The 16,465-nt window shown below is 39.5% G+C and overlaps 1 protein-coding gene across 5 annotated transcripts in view; it reads left to right on the forward strand.

The window, feature by feature from the left end:
- HADH (hydroxyacyl-CoA dehydrogenase) overlaps positions 1–16,465 on the forward strand; it is a 44,069-nt gene that overhangs the window by 11,340 nt on the left and 16,264 nt on the right. For 4 of the 5 annotated variants that reach the window (XR_004841227.1, XR_004841226.1, XM_035888902.1 and 1 more), the window contains exons 2-6: positions 4,136–4,264; positions 5,676–5,833; positions 10,552–10,678; positions 13,337–13,426; positions 14,966–15,038. Coding sequence is in view for 3 of the 5 variants with exons in the window: in XM_035888902.1 (XP_035744795.1) it covers positions 4,136–4,264; positions 5,676–5,833; positions 10,552–10,678; positions 13,337–13,426; positions 14,966–15,038 (577 nt within the window). In the remaining 2 variants the exon portion in view is untranslated. The remainder of the gene's footprint in view (positions 1–4,135; positions 4,265–5,675; positions 5,834–10,551; positions 10,679–13,336; positions 13,427–14,965; positions 15,039–16,465) is intronic. The other variant, XM_035888903.1, reaches the window with a different exon arrangement.

Consider the following 16,465-nt stretch of genomic DNA (forward strand, 5'->3'; position numbering starts at 1 on the left):
GGGTGGTGCCCGCGGCTGGCCCGGCCTTGCCCGCCGCACGGGGTCGAGTTGCCGCGCAGGTCTTCTCCCCGGGCGGCAAGGCAGGAGCAGCGTTAAAAAAGTCCCCCAAAAGCAACGCAACAAAACTTGTCTGAATACATCGTAGTTCGTGTCCCAGTTGTTTCACGCTGCGCTTTCCTCAGCCCATGCTCGTGTGAGGAGCCGTGGCCGCTCTCGCAGCGGAGCCGTCTGTCTCTCCTCAGCGTGTGGCAGGTGACTGATCGCACACCGGGACACGAATCCGCTTTTTGGACAACAGAGCAGCCGACATCCCGCTCTGCAAACCGTCCGGACCAGGGGGCCTGCTGTGGCAGGCCGTGAGTCTCGCGGCCCTGGGCAAGGCGCCTCGGGGCGCTGGCAGTGTGTCTTCACCGCAGCCCGAGGATGAGGGCTCTGGGAGCGTGGAGGGACGCGCCCGTTCTGCCAACTTGTGTGAATTTGGGGTTGGTCGCAGGAGAGGAGTAGAAAGCGCCGCAGCTGCCCAGTTGCTGAGCTTTCAACCTTTTTGTTCCCTTCCTAATCCGCACATCTTCAGGTCAGATGGGTGGGCAAGAGCCACCAAGGTCAATGTTTTAAATTATTTAGGGTGGTTGTTAAAGAATTTCATGAGTCTCTGGGTTACTCTAGGTTTGCATTTATTCACAACTCGGAGTTGGGCCGTCACTGAGGCAATGTAAAAAATACACCTTACACCTTATATACCTTTTCAACATGATTACATAGTAGACAAAGGCTACTCTAAGTTTTCGCTGCATTCTCGATTCCTCTGTTCTTGGTCAGTAGAAAGTTCTCAGTTTTCCTTTGCTGGTATGTTCCGTCTCAGTCCTGTCGCAGTTCTGCTTCGTCTGGTCCGTTTCAGATGTCACTGTCTTCATCCTCTGGTGGTACAAAAGCTTGGTGTTCTTTGTTAACTTATTCTAAATTCTAACCCTTGACCTTAGTTGCAAGACATCCTTACCTTATCTCTAAGTCTAAAACTCCTACCATACCTTTGTATTGCTTAACCTTAATTTCTGTTTGCTAACTTTCTTCCACTGATTCAGCTCGGCTGGTGGTTAACCCAGCCATGGAGGGAGCTGTACAGGGGACAACTGAGCAAGTTCATCATGGACTGAAGGCATAATTATATCTGCCCATTTTTTAACAATGCCTACCCCAATCTAGTCTTAACCCTGTAGTTACAGCAAGCTCTATGGAATTTTCATTAAGAGTCGTTCTTAAGACGGTGTGTGGACTATTTATAAACCAGACAGTGTGTAACAAGTATGTTTGAGGGTGACAGAGCACTGGCACAGGCTGCCCAGAGGGGTTGTGGAGTCTCCTTCTCTGGAGATACTCAGAGCCTGCCTGGACGATGTCCTATGCAACCTGCTCTGGGTGAACCTGCTTTAGCAGGAGGCTTGGACTGGATGATCTCCCGAGGTCCCGTTCAACCCTTGCCATTCTGTGATTCCGTGATTCTGCAATAGTATTTGGAAAATGTAGGTCCAAGAAAGAAGCTTCTAACTTGCCAAGGGAGCAGATCAAGTGACATTTTTACAAGTTATTAAAGTTGAATACAGCATTATGAAAGTTGAATACAGCATCATAAGAAAACGAACATTTAAGCTGTCAGTCATCTGCAGAATTATGATGTGGTTAACATTTAAATAGGACTTATTTTCCCAGTGTTTAATCTCAGGCCTTTGGCTTTCAAGTTCATCTTTAACTTGATAGCTTTGGGACAGAAGACTGAATGGTCCTGTCAGTGATTTAAGATTTAGATATTTACCTAATCACAGAAAGAGCCTGTTGCCCAAGATACCAGGGTAGTTAACAGGCTTCACCAAGAGTAACTGGAGTATGCACGCATCCCCAGGTGGAAACCGTCAGTGAGGCTGGAATTCAGAAATAGCACTTCCCCATTTTCATGAATTAATGGGTTTCCTTCTCAGAACTGAAGATTTCTCACATTCCTGGCAAATCTCTAGTGGGAGGAACACAGGCTATTTCTTTTGCTAAGGAATTAGCTAGTCGTTTGTAAACTTGTCTGGTAAAAACACTGCTCTGCACCTTGATGCTAGAGCTTGAGGTTTCCACTGAAGGAACCATCAAAGAACAACTTTGGAGAAAGTAGTTCTCACGTTTGAGGAAGATGCACACTACGCAAAGGTGGTCTGCAGGGAAGGTGAACTGCTCTGCATATTGCTTTGGACTGCATGTTTTCTGAGAGCAGCTTGTCAAGAGAAACATGTCTGGCATTTGGCAGTAACAGGGGTTGCAGTCTTCTACCGCTGCTAAGGACCAAGGATTGCTTTGCTGACCATCTGTCTCCAATTTATCAATCCAAAATTATCTCAAAGTGGTCATGATTGTAGTACTGAGTGGGGTCTCCTCTGCACCCTATTAATAAAGCTGCTCCTCCCTTAGAAGGTGTCTCTCCTCTTTCCTTGCTTTCTCATACTGTCAGGGGAAACTACCCTCTACTAAAATGCATGGCTGAAAGCCAGGGGTTTGTAACTCATGATTCTGCCACGTGAAAAGCACTTCTGTATGAGAGAAGCATTAACTGAGTCCCCAGCACTCTTGTGTTTCTTATTTAGTATTCTTAACGTCATTGGAGAGTCTGAGTGGGCATGTGGTTGAATTGCAAGGAGGTGGTGTGACCTTTGCCATTTTTCTTCTTTCCTGTCTATGTAAATATGGTAAGAATGACGTGGGAAAAGGGAGATGTTAATTTTTCTAGGATATTTTGCCAACTGGTCAGTGATGGTGCAGTCGTAAATGGATAATCAGGGAAGCATCTCTTATGAATGTGCTTGGTCTTGATTTTTCTTTTGAAGAGTGGAGGGTCTTGCTTTGCCATTGCAAATGCTGAGCAACAGATGAAGTGTTAGGAGTGCAAGTCCAAGCTCGGTTTAAACGTTTTTTTATGATTCAGTTGTTTTTAGTAAATGACCATAGTGAAAATAAAAAAATAATTCAAAAGAGATGGAAAAGTCCAGCTGCAGACTGATGCCTTGTTAAAGCTGTACTGCTGCTGTCCAGAGCCAGTCCGGCATTTATTTGCTGGATTAGTGAGGCACCTTGGATGAGAATAGTGCCTTGGTTTTCCTCAGGATACGTCTCTATATTTTTCATTTCAGCTAGCTTTGTTGGCATAGGTCTTGTGGGCACAGGAGAATCTCTAGTCTCCAGGTGCAAGGTTAGATGTAAAGTGAAAGTTTGCAGGAGGTTAAGCTCCTAAATTTTGTGACTTCCACAGCCAGTGGAACCATATTTTAACATCTGTTTTCCACAGTTACTGTGTTGCAACTCTGTTAGTTCAAGAATTCTGAAAGTGAAGACAGGCTGTTGCTAACTAACAAGAGAAACATAAACTGATGAATACTGAACTAAGAGATAATGAACAGCTGATTTTTAATACTCTGTTGCAATGTGAGGAAGCGACATTATATGTTTGAAATTAGTCAAATACCAACCAGAAAGACAGCCTGGTAGTGCTGTCTGTAGCTGAGCCGGTGTTTGTGCCAAGTGCATAGTAAGAAGGGTTTACAGGGCCGTTCAGGTCTGTGCAGGGTCCCAGACTGGCGAACTTTACGCTGCTGCTCCCAGCTCTGTTGTCACCTTCCCGCTGTTCCGGGGACGTGTTCATGGCCTAACAGCAGAGTTGTGTTACGCTACGTCCCAGGAACAGAGGGTTAGCCATGCCTTATGCCACCCGCGCGCCTTGCCAGAGTTCCAGTTTTGGTCTGCACAGCCCTCCCTTTTTCCTTACAAGATCCAAGGATCACAGCTAAGCCACTTGCTCTTTTCAAGACAGCTGTTCGTTCTCTAGCCATAGCCACAGGTAGCGTTCTGCAGGCAGCTTGGGGGAAAAATGGATTTCTTTTTCCTTTTCTCTCACACTGTTTGAGACCTTTATCCCTTCCCCTCCATCCCAACTGTGTGCAGGTTTCAATGATTTTTCTAGTAAAGCACCTAAGTCTTGATTCAATGTACTTCATCTCTCTTTTGCCTAATTCATTGCCTTGTGTATTGTCTGCCCCAACACACAAGTCAGTATGGTTGGGTTTATGATACTGATGTTGAATCATTTTTTTTTTTTAACTTTCAGGTTGCAGCAGCCAGTGGTCACACTGTGGTGTTAGTAGACCAGTCAGATGAAATCCTTAAAAAGTCTACAAAAGGAATTGAAGAGAGTTTGAAGAGAGTGACAAAGAAGAAATTTGCAGATAAGCCCGAGGTTGACATCATCTTCTTTATACCTCTAGGAAAACTTAGGAGAATAAAACTACCATACTGAAGTTCTGATACTGTGTACAGTTATGTATTAGAGAGCATATTAATATACTGGCTTAAAAAGAAAATATTTTCCATTCTGCTGAAGAACTTGGATTTTTTTTTTTTTACTTGATTTGGGGAGGTTGGAAGATGTCTTATTTTATTTCCTTTGTAGACTTCAGCCTTGAGATAAAGATTTAAAACCACTTGGTGACCTTTTAAAACATGCTAAATGTGAAGTGGTGCGAAATTATTCATCCTAACTTAATAGCAAGCTATCTTTGAGTGCTTATTTTGTCCAAATCCTACCAATTTTGTGCAAAACCCAATAGTAACAAAATTGTCTTAATACCTTTGTAAGGATTTTTTTTAAGACTTGTATGAGGTACTTTGCATTTACATTGCTGAGTAATACATGTAGCTGATGCATCTAAACTTATACCCTAAGTATCCTCAGGGTTATTTGTTGCTATGCCTGTTTCTCTAAATTCCACAGCAGATTTAATTCTTTTGATACATATTAACATATATAATATATACTGGTATTGATGATTACCAGCATGAATGATGCAGCAAAGGAAATGAAAAAGGGCTTGTTTGCATGAGGAAGTACAGGAGAAAATTTATAGTAATACCAGGATAACCAGAGCAATATAATTTCCTGTACATAATTATGGGGAGTCTTTTAATCTGAAAGAAAATTGTCCACATGAAGCTTGTGCTTTATATGTGACGTTATATTCTAGCGTGCAGGTGTGTTTTTACTTGTACTACATCTCCATTTACCCTTGGTTCAAAGTCTTGCAGTTCTCTTTGATTTGTGTCCTCACAGACTATGTCAGTGATTGGCAGATTTATTAGTTAGAAGACAGAATAACTCTTTCCTCCGCATTTGCACTGAAACCATAATGAGTGTAGGCCATTTCATTTCCCGAAGTATTCATGAACAAGCATGTATCTGTTCATAGGAGTGAAACCAGATACACACTGAATGAAAACAATGCAAGGGTTCGAAACTGGAAAATTTCCTCTTTATGGAGGGCAAGTCCATGTTGTCTCAGAAACCACTGATTGACCAACCAGCTCAGACTCTTTATGCTGAAAGGTTGGACTGCAGCAAATAGTCTTCCTGAAAGAATGAACTCAAAGATCTCCTATTTTGCTTCAAAGCAGATTTGATTGGCTAGGAAAATTTTGTCAGTGAAAGCATTGTATCTGTATATACTCAGAACTTTCTCACTAATTTGGAAATGTGGCAGACTGGCTGAATTTTTGAGGGCTCCAAAACACTTCAGAGCACATAAGGGGATTTTCATGTAGAAATAAGTTTTATCATTGTAAAAAGACATTGCAACTTCTTGGAAATGTTTCAGGCTGGTGCTGAGTTCATTGAGAAGACCTTAAAGAACCTCACAACAAGCACAGATGCAGTAGCAGTGGTCCACAGCACGGATCTGGTGATAGAAGCCATTGTGGAGAACCAGGAAATTAAAAATGAACTCTTCAAGAGGCTGGATAAGTTTGCTCCAGAGTATGTGTATTTTTCCTGTTACGTTTTGAAACTTAGACCTTTGTATCTTCTGGTTTTATTCTTACATCATTAGTTATGCATTGTCTTAGCTGCTTTTTTAAAAAAACAGGAGTTTTTCTCCCTTAGACCAACGCCAGGCTGTCATGTAGTATGGAATAGTTGTTGTGCCAGGTGCATATGCTACAAACATTGTCAGGTGTATTCAGGTTTATTTACATGTTGCATTGCTTCATTTGATGTGCTTCTGAGTATGTTTAGTCATAAGGTTTGTCCATCTACTCAGCAAGTTCAAATCCAAATGCACAACAGTAGAATAAGCTTGTCCTGGTACACACGAGGTATGGTTAACGTATGTGTTCCCACATTTAAACAGGGAATTGGGATGATAAAATATTTTGGTTTTAGCATGCCTAGCATGAACAAGTTTTAAGAAGTCTCAGCCTCTTAGCTTCTAAGTCACAGTCAGCTCAACAGTGGCTTAAGTGAACTAAGTTTACTTTGTATTACAAGAGTTTGGAGATAGCTTATTGCTGGTTATTGTGTGTGAGGTAGAAGTGTAAATAATTTCTTAGCATGCACTCAATTACTTGCAGTCCCCGGGACTTTCTTTGAACTACATTTGATAAGTATTGGAAGTTACTGTTGAATTCTATCAGAGCCCAAAAATGCTGTTAAGCAAGTGTACAGTCTCTGAAGCTTGGTCCTTGTAATGGGTGACTCAGGATCACAAGACCTTGACTGCTTGCAGGTTGAGTTTTAACTAGTACAGCTAAATCTGGGGCTGTTGGCTAAGAGGTATTCTAGACTGTCTAACTGAAGAACTAAGCAAGCTGCAGCTTGAATATAAATGTCAAGGAAGAAAAGATGTTATCGTTGACTTCTGCCTGGGGAGATTTTCAGGCTGTCTCATATGGTCAGTAATCAAAATTAGCTGGTACTTCTGAAAAAATAAATGATCACAAACAGCAGTGCACTGAGCACAGGGTCGCCTGCTGTTACCTTAGTCTGATGGACAAAAGTAAGTAGGTGCCTTCAGCAATTATCAGTGTACCTTGTCATGATTAGACTGTGCTTATTTTGTGAAAACAGACCACTGGTTGCCTCAGTCTTTGTTCATACTCAGCAGGGAAAGCTAATGAGCAAATTAGAGTGTACTAAATGGCAAACTGTCTAGAACCAGTCAGCAAGGAAAAGTGCACAGGGACTTGGAGCCTTATTTAATAGTATGTACATTTGGAACACCTGAGGCTATTTTTTGTAAGACTGAGCTGTTTATAAGCATAGCTGCTTTAAAACATCAAATTTTGCATTCTAGACTGTTAAAAGATATTGGGACTTGTTCAGATATGCTCTTTCCTGTGGCAAAAGTCATGATTTTGCAGGGTTGGGAAAAATGACATGAGACAAGAAACCTTCTGTTTTAAGAGAAACGGTGATAAACATACAGATACCTTACATGTAAGATAAAGAAAAGGGAAGTGAATGGTGAAGAATATGGGCTGCAGTGTAGAAAGTCTAGATGGAAAGAAAGAAAAGCTAGCAACATACTGAAACTTAGTAGCCAAGTGTCTAAAACATTAGCTATTAGATGCAAATAGTAACTTGCAATTATGTGAGGAACATAGAGTTGTAGATCACGCGAGTAGTGTGAGGAAAGGTGGAAAAGCCTAGCGGGCGTTTTGCTGTGCGTGGAAGGAAGCAGTAGGTTTGATTCATCCCGCATGGCACTGCGGTGGAACAGAAAGCTCTCCCTGTCAGTGCAGATGTCCTACAGCCTTCACTAAGATTCAACTTTTCAAAATTTCTAAAACTAGTATGTAGGCTAACTGTTGCATCAGCTTAATGGGGGTGGTGGCCTTGTGGTTGATTGGTAACGAAGACAAGATTTGTTTAAAACCAGCTTTGAGTCTCGGGAGAAGCTTTGTTTCCGTGGGGCATTAATGGTACTGTGAAGTGTATGTTATAGGCAGGGATCATGAAAGACTAGGCTTCTGAGGAGGGGGCACTTGACTTAATTCAAATGCCAGGTAGCTGATCAAAACATAAGGGGCTGTGTATTACAGTTGCTCAGACCAGATGATGAATTATGCTTGTGGAACATAAGCTGTATGAAACCTCAGCTGCAACAGCTACATGTTCCTCTCCCATTTTTTCACTGTGATGACCTCTTCAATGAAGATAAGTCTGGGGACAGCACAAAACCAAAGCGCTGCATTAAAAAACAAAAACACAATTAACTTCTTTCCTCTTCATTTTTCTCTATAAAATAACTATAATTTCTCTGAAAGTGGATCTATAAATGGAGGGGGGTGGTAAACCTTATTCTTCATTGAGAGGAGTTTCATTTGGGTGTGGGGAGTGAAATTCTCTTAAGTTTTCAGAGAGAATGTAATGAGCCCGTAGAGTTTGGCAACCCCAGAGAGCACTGGGAACTCAGGATATTCCTCATCTGGGTAACTGTCCGGGTGAAATGGTGATTACTGTTTCTTGGATGCCATCAGTCTTGAGAGCATACTGGTTTATGTTCTTAGAGCTTTGCAAAATTGCTTGTGTATGTTATATTCCTCTCAGTGTTATACTTGTCCTCCTAGTATCGTTGTTGTTAATGTGTTACATGGTCATCATCCTCAGAGCGGGCGATAAAAGCATTGCTACGCACTCTTCAGTTCAGTTTTCCTTTTCTTGAGTTGAGTTTGTCTCACGTTTTCATTTTTAAAAGGTCGGGCTAGGCTTTTTGTAGACTATCCCCATGTTCTTTGTGGGTTTTAGGCCTTTTAAACACTTTGCAGCACTTTTCCAAACAGGATTGTAAAGAACAAGGCAGAATTCTTGGGTATCCACTTTAAGAGCTCTTGCCTACTTGCTTTCTGTTTATTTCTAGGCGGTGAGAATGTCTGTCGACATGTCTTGGTCTAGGATTTATCTTTAGATGTGGAAACTCAGCTAGGAACTGGCCAGTGATTTCCAGCTGTTCACTGTGTTAGCATCAGTGTGTTATAAATCTGTTACAAAAGAAGTGTTGTGCAGTGTGCACTGCATAACGGAGCTGGACTGTAAGAGTTGGTTTTATTGAAATGGTATGTTTCTCTTGTCTTGGACTCTGTTTTTAATGTCTTCCCATGACCCACTAGATGGCACCAAGAGAAAGCACGCTGGTGCCTTGAAAAGCCTTGCTAGGGCTTTGCTGTTGCTTGCAAAAGCCTTCCAAATCTGATGTCACCTGAAGCACGGATTATGTAATTCTAAGTCACAGAGGCATGTCAATTCTATTTTAAAGTCAATTTAAATCAATTGGTTGGTCAGAGCAAAAGTGTAAATAAAATGCCCTTCTACACAATAGAAATATAATGCTTTTTTGTTGTGTGAGGCTACAGTATTCACCCACAGAGGTAAAATCTCTTACTTTAAGTGAGCCCAGATGCAAACCTAGCAATGATTACATCTCACAAATCAATGTGCTCATTAGTTTTTATATGGATATTTGAATTCTTCGTGTATCGTGGCAGATTTTCAGTGAAGATAAGCATCTTGACCTTGCAAGGTCAAAACTATGAAATGTAGAATGCTCTTTTTAGTACCCCACCTCAGAACAATAGAAGGCCCATTTTGTGGTGGGGAAATAACACAAGAATATTTGTAAGAAGTGTAAATAGGAATTGGCAGGCTTTTTTATTTCCCTCTCTGTAACAAATTCTCAAAAACTGAGAAAACGTAACAAAAAAATGGAAATCAGTGTGGGATTTTTTATCCCCGAACGTTTTCTTTTGGATGCCGCTATAAGATGTCCACATGACTTGGACATAACTTTTCCGAAAGCTCTGTTGCAAAGCTCGATTATAACTCGGTGAAATGTAAACAAAATACCAATATAGATTAACATTTGATGAGTCCATAGGATAACTTTTTGAAAGGTCAGTAGGATACAGTCCATAATGGAAGATAGGGTTTCATCTCTAATTTAGTTTCTAATTTTTGTGATTTGAAGATAAAGCCCTTTCTGTAAGTTTTTGGTGTGTTGTCAGTATAGCAGGGCTATTGAGGTTCTGAGATATTTCTGGGGGAAAAAAAAACCAAACCCAACCAAAACCAAACCATTATAAATTGCAGTTAGTAAATCTGGTTTATGTGTGGAAAAGGACTTCATATATGTCTTAAAACTCTTGTGATTTTGTGTATCCTTTGCAGTGTCCCATGCATGGCAGTTTTTCTCTTTTCTCTGTTTTTACATCAGCTCTTCGCTCTGGTGGTAGCTTTCTTCATCGTTTCTGTCATTGATCATTATTAAAAAAAAAATAGATTCCAAATTTTTCTGAAGACTCCAAAGTGCATTTGTGACATGGCAAATGATTGGGTTTTCATAGATGGGTAAATGATTAACAATGAAAAATACCATTAGGTTTCCAGGATTGCTGAAGGAATTACCTGGCATAGATTTGGGGAGTTAACAAAAATTTTCTGCTTCCAGATTCTTTTTTTCTGTCACCTAATATAAGTATTCAACATACCTGGGACTCAGAAACTCACACAGCCCTTCCAGTGGTTATTTCATCATTGCTCTACTTACACCTCAGCAAAAGGACCATAATAATCTGCAGGGATATTTCTGAGAATTCCGTGGATGGTTAGCCAATGGATGTCTATTTATGTTTAGGGCACCAATCTCCTACTTTCAGAAAAATAGCTGTCATTTATACAATCCATATGGGGTTTTTTTCCAGGCATACGATATTTGCAAGCAACACTTCATCCCTGCAAATCACGCAGTTGGCTAACTCAACCACCAGGCAGGACCGATTTGGTGGTCTCCATTTCTTCAATCCAGTGCCTATGATGAAGCTTGTGGAGGTAAGTGTTTTATAACATCATCATAACAACCACTGTCTTAGTGATTGTCATCACTAAGAATTCAGTTAGATGAAAGAGTGGATCTCAGTTTGCAGCTCTTCTGATATGGAATAAGCTGCCTCTAGTGATAAGAGGGCGGTGCAGTCTCTGTTGAGGGGCAGGTTGAACAGACAGAGGTAGCTCCTTCAGTCTCGAGGTTCTCCACTGAACTGTCAACAGTGTTGCCATTTATAGTGATCATTTTAGGCACGCAGGCAAGCTGATTAATAAGAACTACTGACAGCTTAAACAAAATCATTTGGTGATTGGCAGAGGAATTTGATTGTTACCAGTGTAGAAATCAGTATAAAATGATGTGCAGATGAAATCTTACTGCCTTGTGACTTTTGAAACAAAGTCAGTCATGTTTGTTTCAACATTCCAGATGATTTGTCTGGAAGTATTAGAATATTTCCCAACCTTTGAGGAAGTGTAAAAAGAAACTTTAACATAAGTCTTCAGATATCTTTTCTAAACATACCGTCTTTGGCTACATCATGCAATTTCTAATAGTACTGCAATGCAGAGCAGAATAAGAAATAATACTAGAGTTTATCTGAGCCTCCAAAGTAAAGATCGCATTGCAGAAAAAACAACAGGTGTCTCTTCTGCTTTTTCTAACCTTCCCCTGTTACAGCTGACCTTGATCAGCTAAAACTTATAAAGTCTTGAGTAAGGGAAAATAAACTTTGCATTTTGGCCACTTTGCCCCAAAGTTTCACGTACTTCATGCCCTTAAGTGTTGTAAATCTTTTTCCTCTGTCCCATGAGTGATTAGTTCTAATACTGCTTTGGTGACAAGCACTTCAAATATGTTCTGCCTGCCTTTTGAACTCCTGAGATTCACTTTATTATATTTTTTGCTTGTTCCCCATTAAAATATATATTATGCAGGGGCTTGCTCTTTGTCTTTGAATGTATTGTTCTCTTCCTCCCCCCTTTGGAAATGTTTGAACCTTTTGACTGAAATGAACAAATTTGATATAGTGACTAAATGCTCTGGGGAAATGTTGTAAGAAGGAAAGGAAGGAATTTTGTAGGTGGTGTCAGAGCTAACTTATATAATTCCTTAGGCTAACATAGGCTTTATTGATTTCTGTGCTAAGAACTAGTTGTTGGCAGTAATTTATTTCTATGGATGAGATGTTCTATGCCATGTCTCAAGCCTAAAACAAATTACAACCTTTACAGATCTAAGTTAAGCCTCTGTGAGGTTTGAAAAATACAGAAGATATCTATCATCGTTTGTAAAAAACAAAACAAAGCAATCCCTGTATGACTGCTGTGGTCAATCTTTAAAATTTGTGGGTTTTTTCACCTGACTTCTGAATGTCTTAAGCCAGAGTCGCTCCAGTTGATGAATAGTATTTGAAGAACTTAAAAACACAGAATCTGTGCTTTTAGTGACTTTATCTTGAAATATGCTTTTTAAGGCTTTGCTTTTTTTTTTTTTTTTTTTCTGTCCTAGTGATGGACTCACTACTTTATGACATTTAATAACACGACACTAACGTATGCACCAGTATGAGACTGAAAAAGAACAGCCTGCAGATCTAGGTAGGCATGGTAGCATGAAATAAGCAGTATCTTGAAATTTGTTTTTTTAGGGTTTTTTTTTTTTTTTTTTTTTTTTTTTCAAAACTACTGCTGTAAATCAGGATTGGCATTGACAAACATTGTTAAACAACATTTTTTGTGTGAAACAGATGTTTCAGTTTGAAGTAGTTGAGGGGAAATCAAGAGAATTGCCCAAACTATGAAAGATATTACTGCAGTTGCCAGTCATCTGTCATGGAAGCTGTCCTTCATGGGTCACAAGTCTGCAGTGCCTTTGAGCCTTATCTGCTATTTTCATAGACTGTTGATCTCCTGCTCAGAAGCACAAAGCTTTGAGGGGATTTCTTTAATAAACTAAAAGACTAGTGCTAATGTTTCAAAATTCTGAAGTGTATATTAAAAATTCATTCTTGAAACTGTTGCAGTCTTATGGAAGTATCTCAGATATTTTTGTCTGATGTCAAAGCAAAGAACACTACTTTTTTCTGCTGAGAAACAAGCCTTTTCCTTAGTTCTGACAGTGGTTTTTTTGTGTTGGCCTTACATCAGTCATTAGGACAGGGGGAAATCTCTGTGTGACTTAATTGTATGAACAAGGAGGTCAGCCTTAACTGCTTATGTATAGCATTTTCAGTTACTGCACATGGAGATAGTTTCAACACAAATATCATAACCAGTTCAGCTTCTGCAAGTCTTTTTCTTTTTGGGGGGGGGTGGGGGTGTGGGTGTGGAGATGGGTCTCTAATAAATGACTCAATGCATCCCAACTCCATTGAAGCACAGAAAATATTACATGTGACAAAACTCAGTTGTGAAGAAAATCAACATGGAAATGTACTAAAAAGCTAAGAGGCTGTCACTTATTTGAAAGATAGATAACTTTAAAATAGATTTCTGTGTCTGTTACGCATATATCCACCCAAACTGGGTTTTGCAAAACAATTGTTTTATTCATTTCTGGAATAGTGTTCTGCGTTACAGTTTAATCATTGCTGTACAGGGAAATGAGAGAGATTCAGCTCATAAATGTCCTTATGCTCTCCCGACCTTCCCTCTGCCCAGGTCATCAAGACTCCAATGACCAGCCAAAAGACTTTTGAATCACTTGTGGATTTCAGTAAAGCAGTAGGAAAGAGTCCTGTCAGTTGTAAAGTGAGTACATTTTGATTGTATGGGGTTCAGAAGGTATGTTCTTGAAAACTCTTAATTTTAAGGTGGTAGGTTTTAGTAGATGTAAGAGCACTTCAAGGATTTCCAAGCTGCTTTTTGTCTAGTTTCTTTTCCCTATTAAAAACATTTTGACAAGGAGAACACCCACATTTACCACAATTTCCTCAAAGTAGAGTGACTCTAGACATCTTGTGAGAAGCAGCAAAACTCACAAGTATCAGGGTTTACAGCTTTTGGTTTTTCTTTTCCAGTCTTGCAGAAGCCTGGACTGGAGAGCTTAAGCAGAAGCTCATCTTTAGCCATGTTAGAGACAAGACTGCTACCTCTTGTACTGTGAGGCAGTTGGATGGATCCTCCATGGTGTGTGATCATTGCAAGTTTTTCCTAAGACTGCAGTAACTAGACCCATATTAATCGTCATTGCTTTGCAGCTTTGTTTTTTTTCTCTAGAGAAATACCCTACTTCCTAAGCACACTTTTTCTGAATCCACTAAGTTGTGGTCTGGGTAGCTTTATTCAAGCTATTGCTTTGAGTTTCACAGCCCCCAGGAGACATTTGGCCATAAAAAGAAGGGCTTGCAATCCGGTAGTTACCAGTAATTCAGCATCTGGATGCTGAACTCTAATTCTGGCTGTACTGCTAAATTGCTCTGTGGCCTTAGCTGACTTTTTTCCTGTTTCTGTCACAGTTGTGCAGTATGTAATGTGCAGAGTATATGATGAATTATTGTTTATAAATTAGCTTGGGTAGATGGTAATGCAGACTCCATATCTGAACCTTCCACTCTCCGTCCCCCCTTTTTTTTTAAAAAAAAAAATCCTGTTTGTAGAAGGAAAGATGCTTGGAATTCTCTGGATTAAATACTGAATAAAACTGAATGAACAATAAATATCTGAAACAGTGGCAGTATATGAAATAATACTATATTTGCGAAGCTCTTTCTCTTTTCTTCTTATTTTTGGTTTTGATTAAAGCTTGTGCAAGAAGTTCTGTATCAGTTTGTTATCTTCTTCAGACAGCATGTATCTTATCTTTTCATTGTTAGCATTCGTGTTTGCTATTGAAGTGATCCTAACTTTCAAAAGCATGGTTTACCAGTGATCAGTGGGGGAGAAGTACACTGTTGAGCGAGGAGTGTTTCTACTAGTGGACACACAAAAAAAAGCTGTTAGGGAAGACCTGCTCTTCTCATATGCTTCAGGAACTTGTATCGGATTTTGCAAAAAAAGGCATTTGCCAACTGACCACATTAAATTGTTTTAAGATTAATTGAGTTGGGATTGTAGTAGTCTTACTGTTCTCAGTCATGATGAATGTTTATGTGCCATTCCTTGTTTGTGAAATTCATCTTTTGTGTTTTAATACTGAGCAGATAAATCAGATGAAAAATACAGTTCAGAAAGTACTAGAAGTTGATGATTCAATAAGTGTCTTCATCCACTTACTTAATTTGTCATGTAGCATTTGAGTGTAGTACTGGTAAAGGATGTTTATTTAGAATCCCTTTTTTCTTTTCATAGGATACTCCAGGGTTTATTGTAAACCGTCTCTTGGTGCCATATATGATGGAAGCTGTTCGACTTTTTGAGAGAGGTACTTGCTGGGATATTAACTTCAGGGAATGTTGACATATAACACTGCTAAATGTTATATCCCTTCAGGAAAGCCTTGGAATTCCCGCAAAACTTTCAGACCTTAAAGGCTGGAAGTCAATAGTGAACATCAAATATGAGCCAGTATGTGTAGTTGGAAAGACCTTGTCTTCACTTTTGAAATGTCAGTGTATGCAGAGTTGGAAGGTACTCGTTACTTGTGTGGGAAATTTCTGGTGGTGGAAAATGTTTCTGGTTTGGAGGTGACAAAGTGATTGTAGTGCCATTGTAAAAATATCCTCTGCCAACTGATCAGGGCCCTCCCTCTCTCCATCCCAAGAGACGTTAAAGAAAGTGGTTGAAAATACCATAATGGGACCATTAGCAAAGTTCAATATATTGGGCTTGTGAAATAAAACACCAATTTTCAGGTGAGGTAAGTAGTATAATACTCGGTGTCACACTGTGGTACCGGCATACAAGTGATTTGTGCTCAACTATTGCCCCACAAAACCTCCTGTTCACTTTCTATCTCCTTTAGACATAGGTTCTTTAGGAATTCCCATCTCACTGTTGGTCTCTTAAGTTAATACTGAGGGTAGGTAGAAATAATCGCAAATCTCCAAAGAACCACTAATTTTTTCAAAGCATTGATAATTGTTTTGAAAAGGAAACAAGCCAATAATGTAGTGGATAAAAAGGAAATTATGGAGTATAACTGCTTTTATTTCAAGTGCTCTGCTCATAGCTGCATGCTACTAAGAATGTCATTTGAAACATTTTGTTTTTGAAATCACTGCTTTTTTACAGATGAAAGCACTCCATTATCAGGATTCCACCAAGTATGCTTTAAATATTAAAAATGTCTTTTATAGCACATGGAAGGGATGGTTTGATCTCCAGAAAAAAATATAAACCAACACTACTTGTTTATCCATCAACAGATGTACCTAATTACATCTCAGAGGGAGAAAAGAGCAATTTTAGTGACTTGAAAGGCAAAGGCAAGGATGCGAGGGGGCGTTATTCTCTTAGAAAAAGTCACAATTTTAAGTGAAGTGTATGGGTGTTCCGTGGTGTGTAAAAGAGGTGCCTTCATGTGACAACTATCATTATGCATATTTCAGGAGGCAATAGAACTTTTAATTAAATGTAGAAGAAAACAGTTGCTGAGATTGTATGTTAAAAATTGACTGTTCTTTGCCAAACAAAACAATATTTTGATTTCATCTTTATTCTTTTTGTGTTTTGTTCAACAGTATATTTCCAAACTTGTTAAAGATAATTTATGAATTTTTAACTCTAATGAAATCTATTTAAAAAGCTGATTAATGTTTTGAAAAGCCTGATGGCTGTCTTCTGATTCATGTTTTCCATTGAATTAGGTTGAATTTTTATCATATCCTTTGTGTTAATTCTCAGAGTAGA

This window comes from Egretta garzetta, unplaced genomic scaffold (genome assembly GCF_000687185.1).
Source record: "Egretta garzetta isolate BGI_Z169 unplaced genomic scaffold, ASM68718v1 scaffold41, whole genome shotgun sequence".
Taxonomy (NCBI): Eukaryota; Metazoa; Chordata; class Aves; order Pelecaniformes; family Ardeidae; genus Egretta; species Egretta garzetta.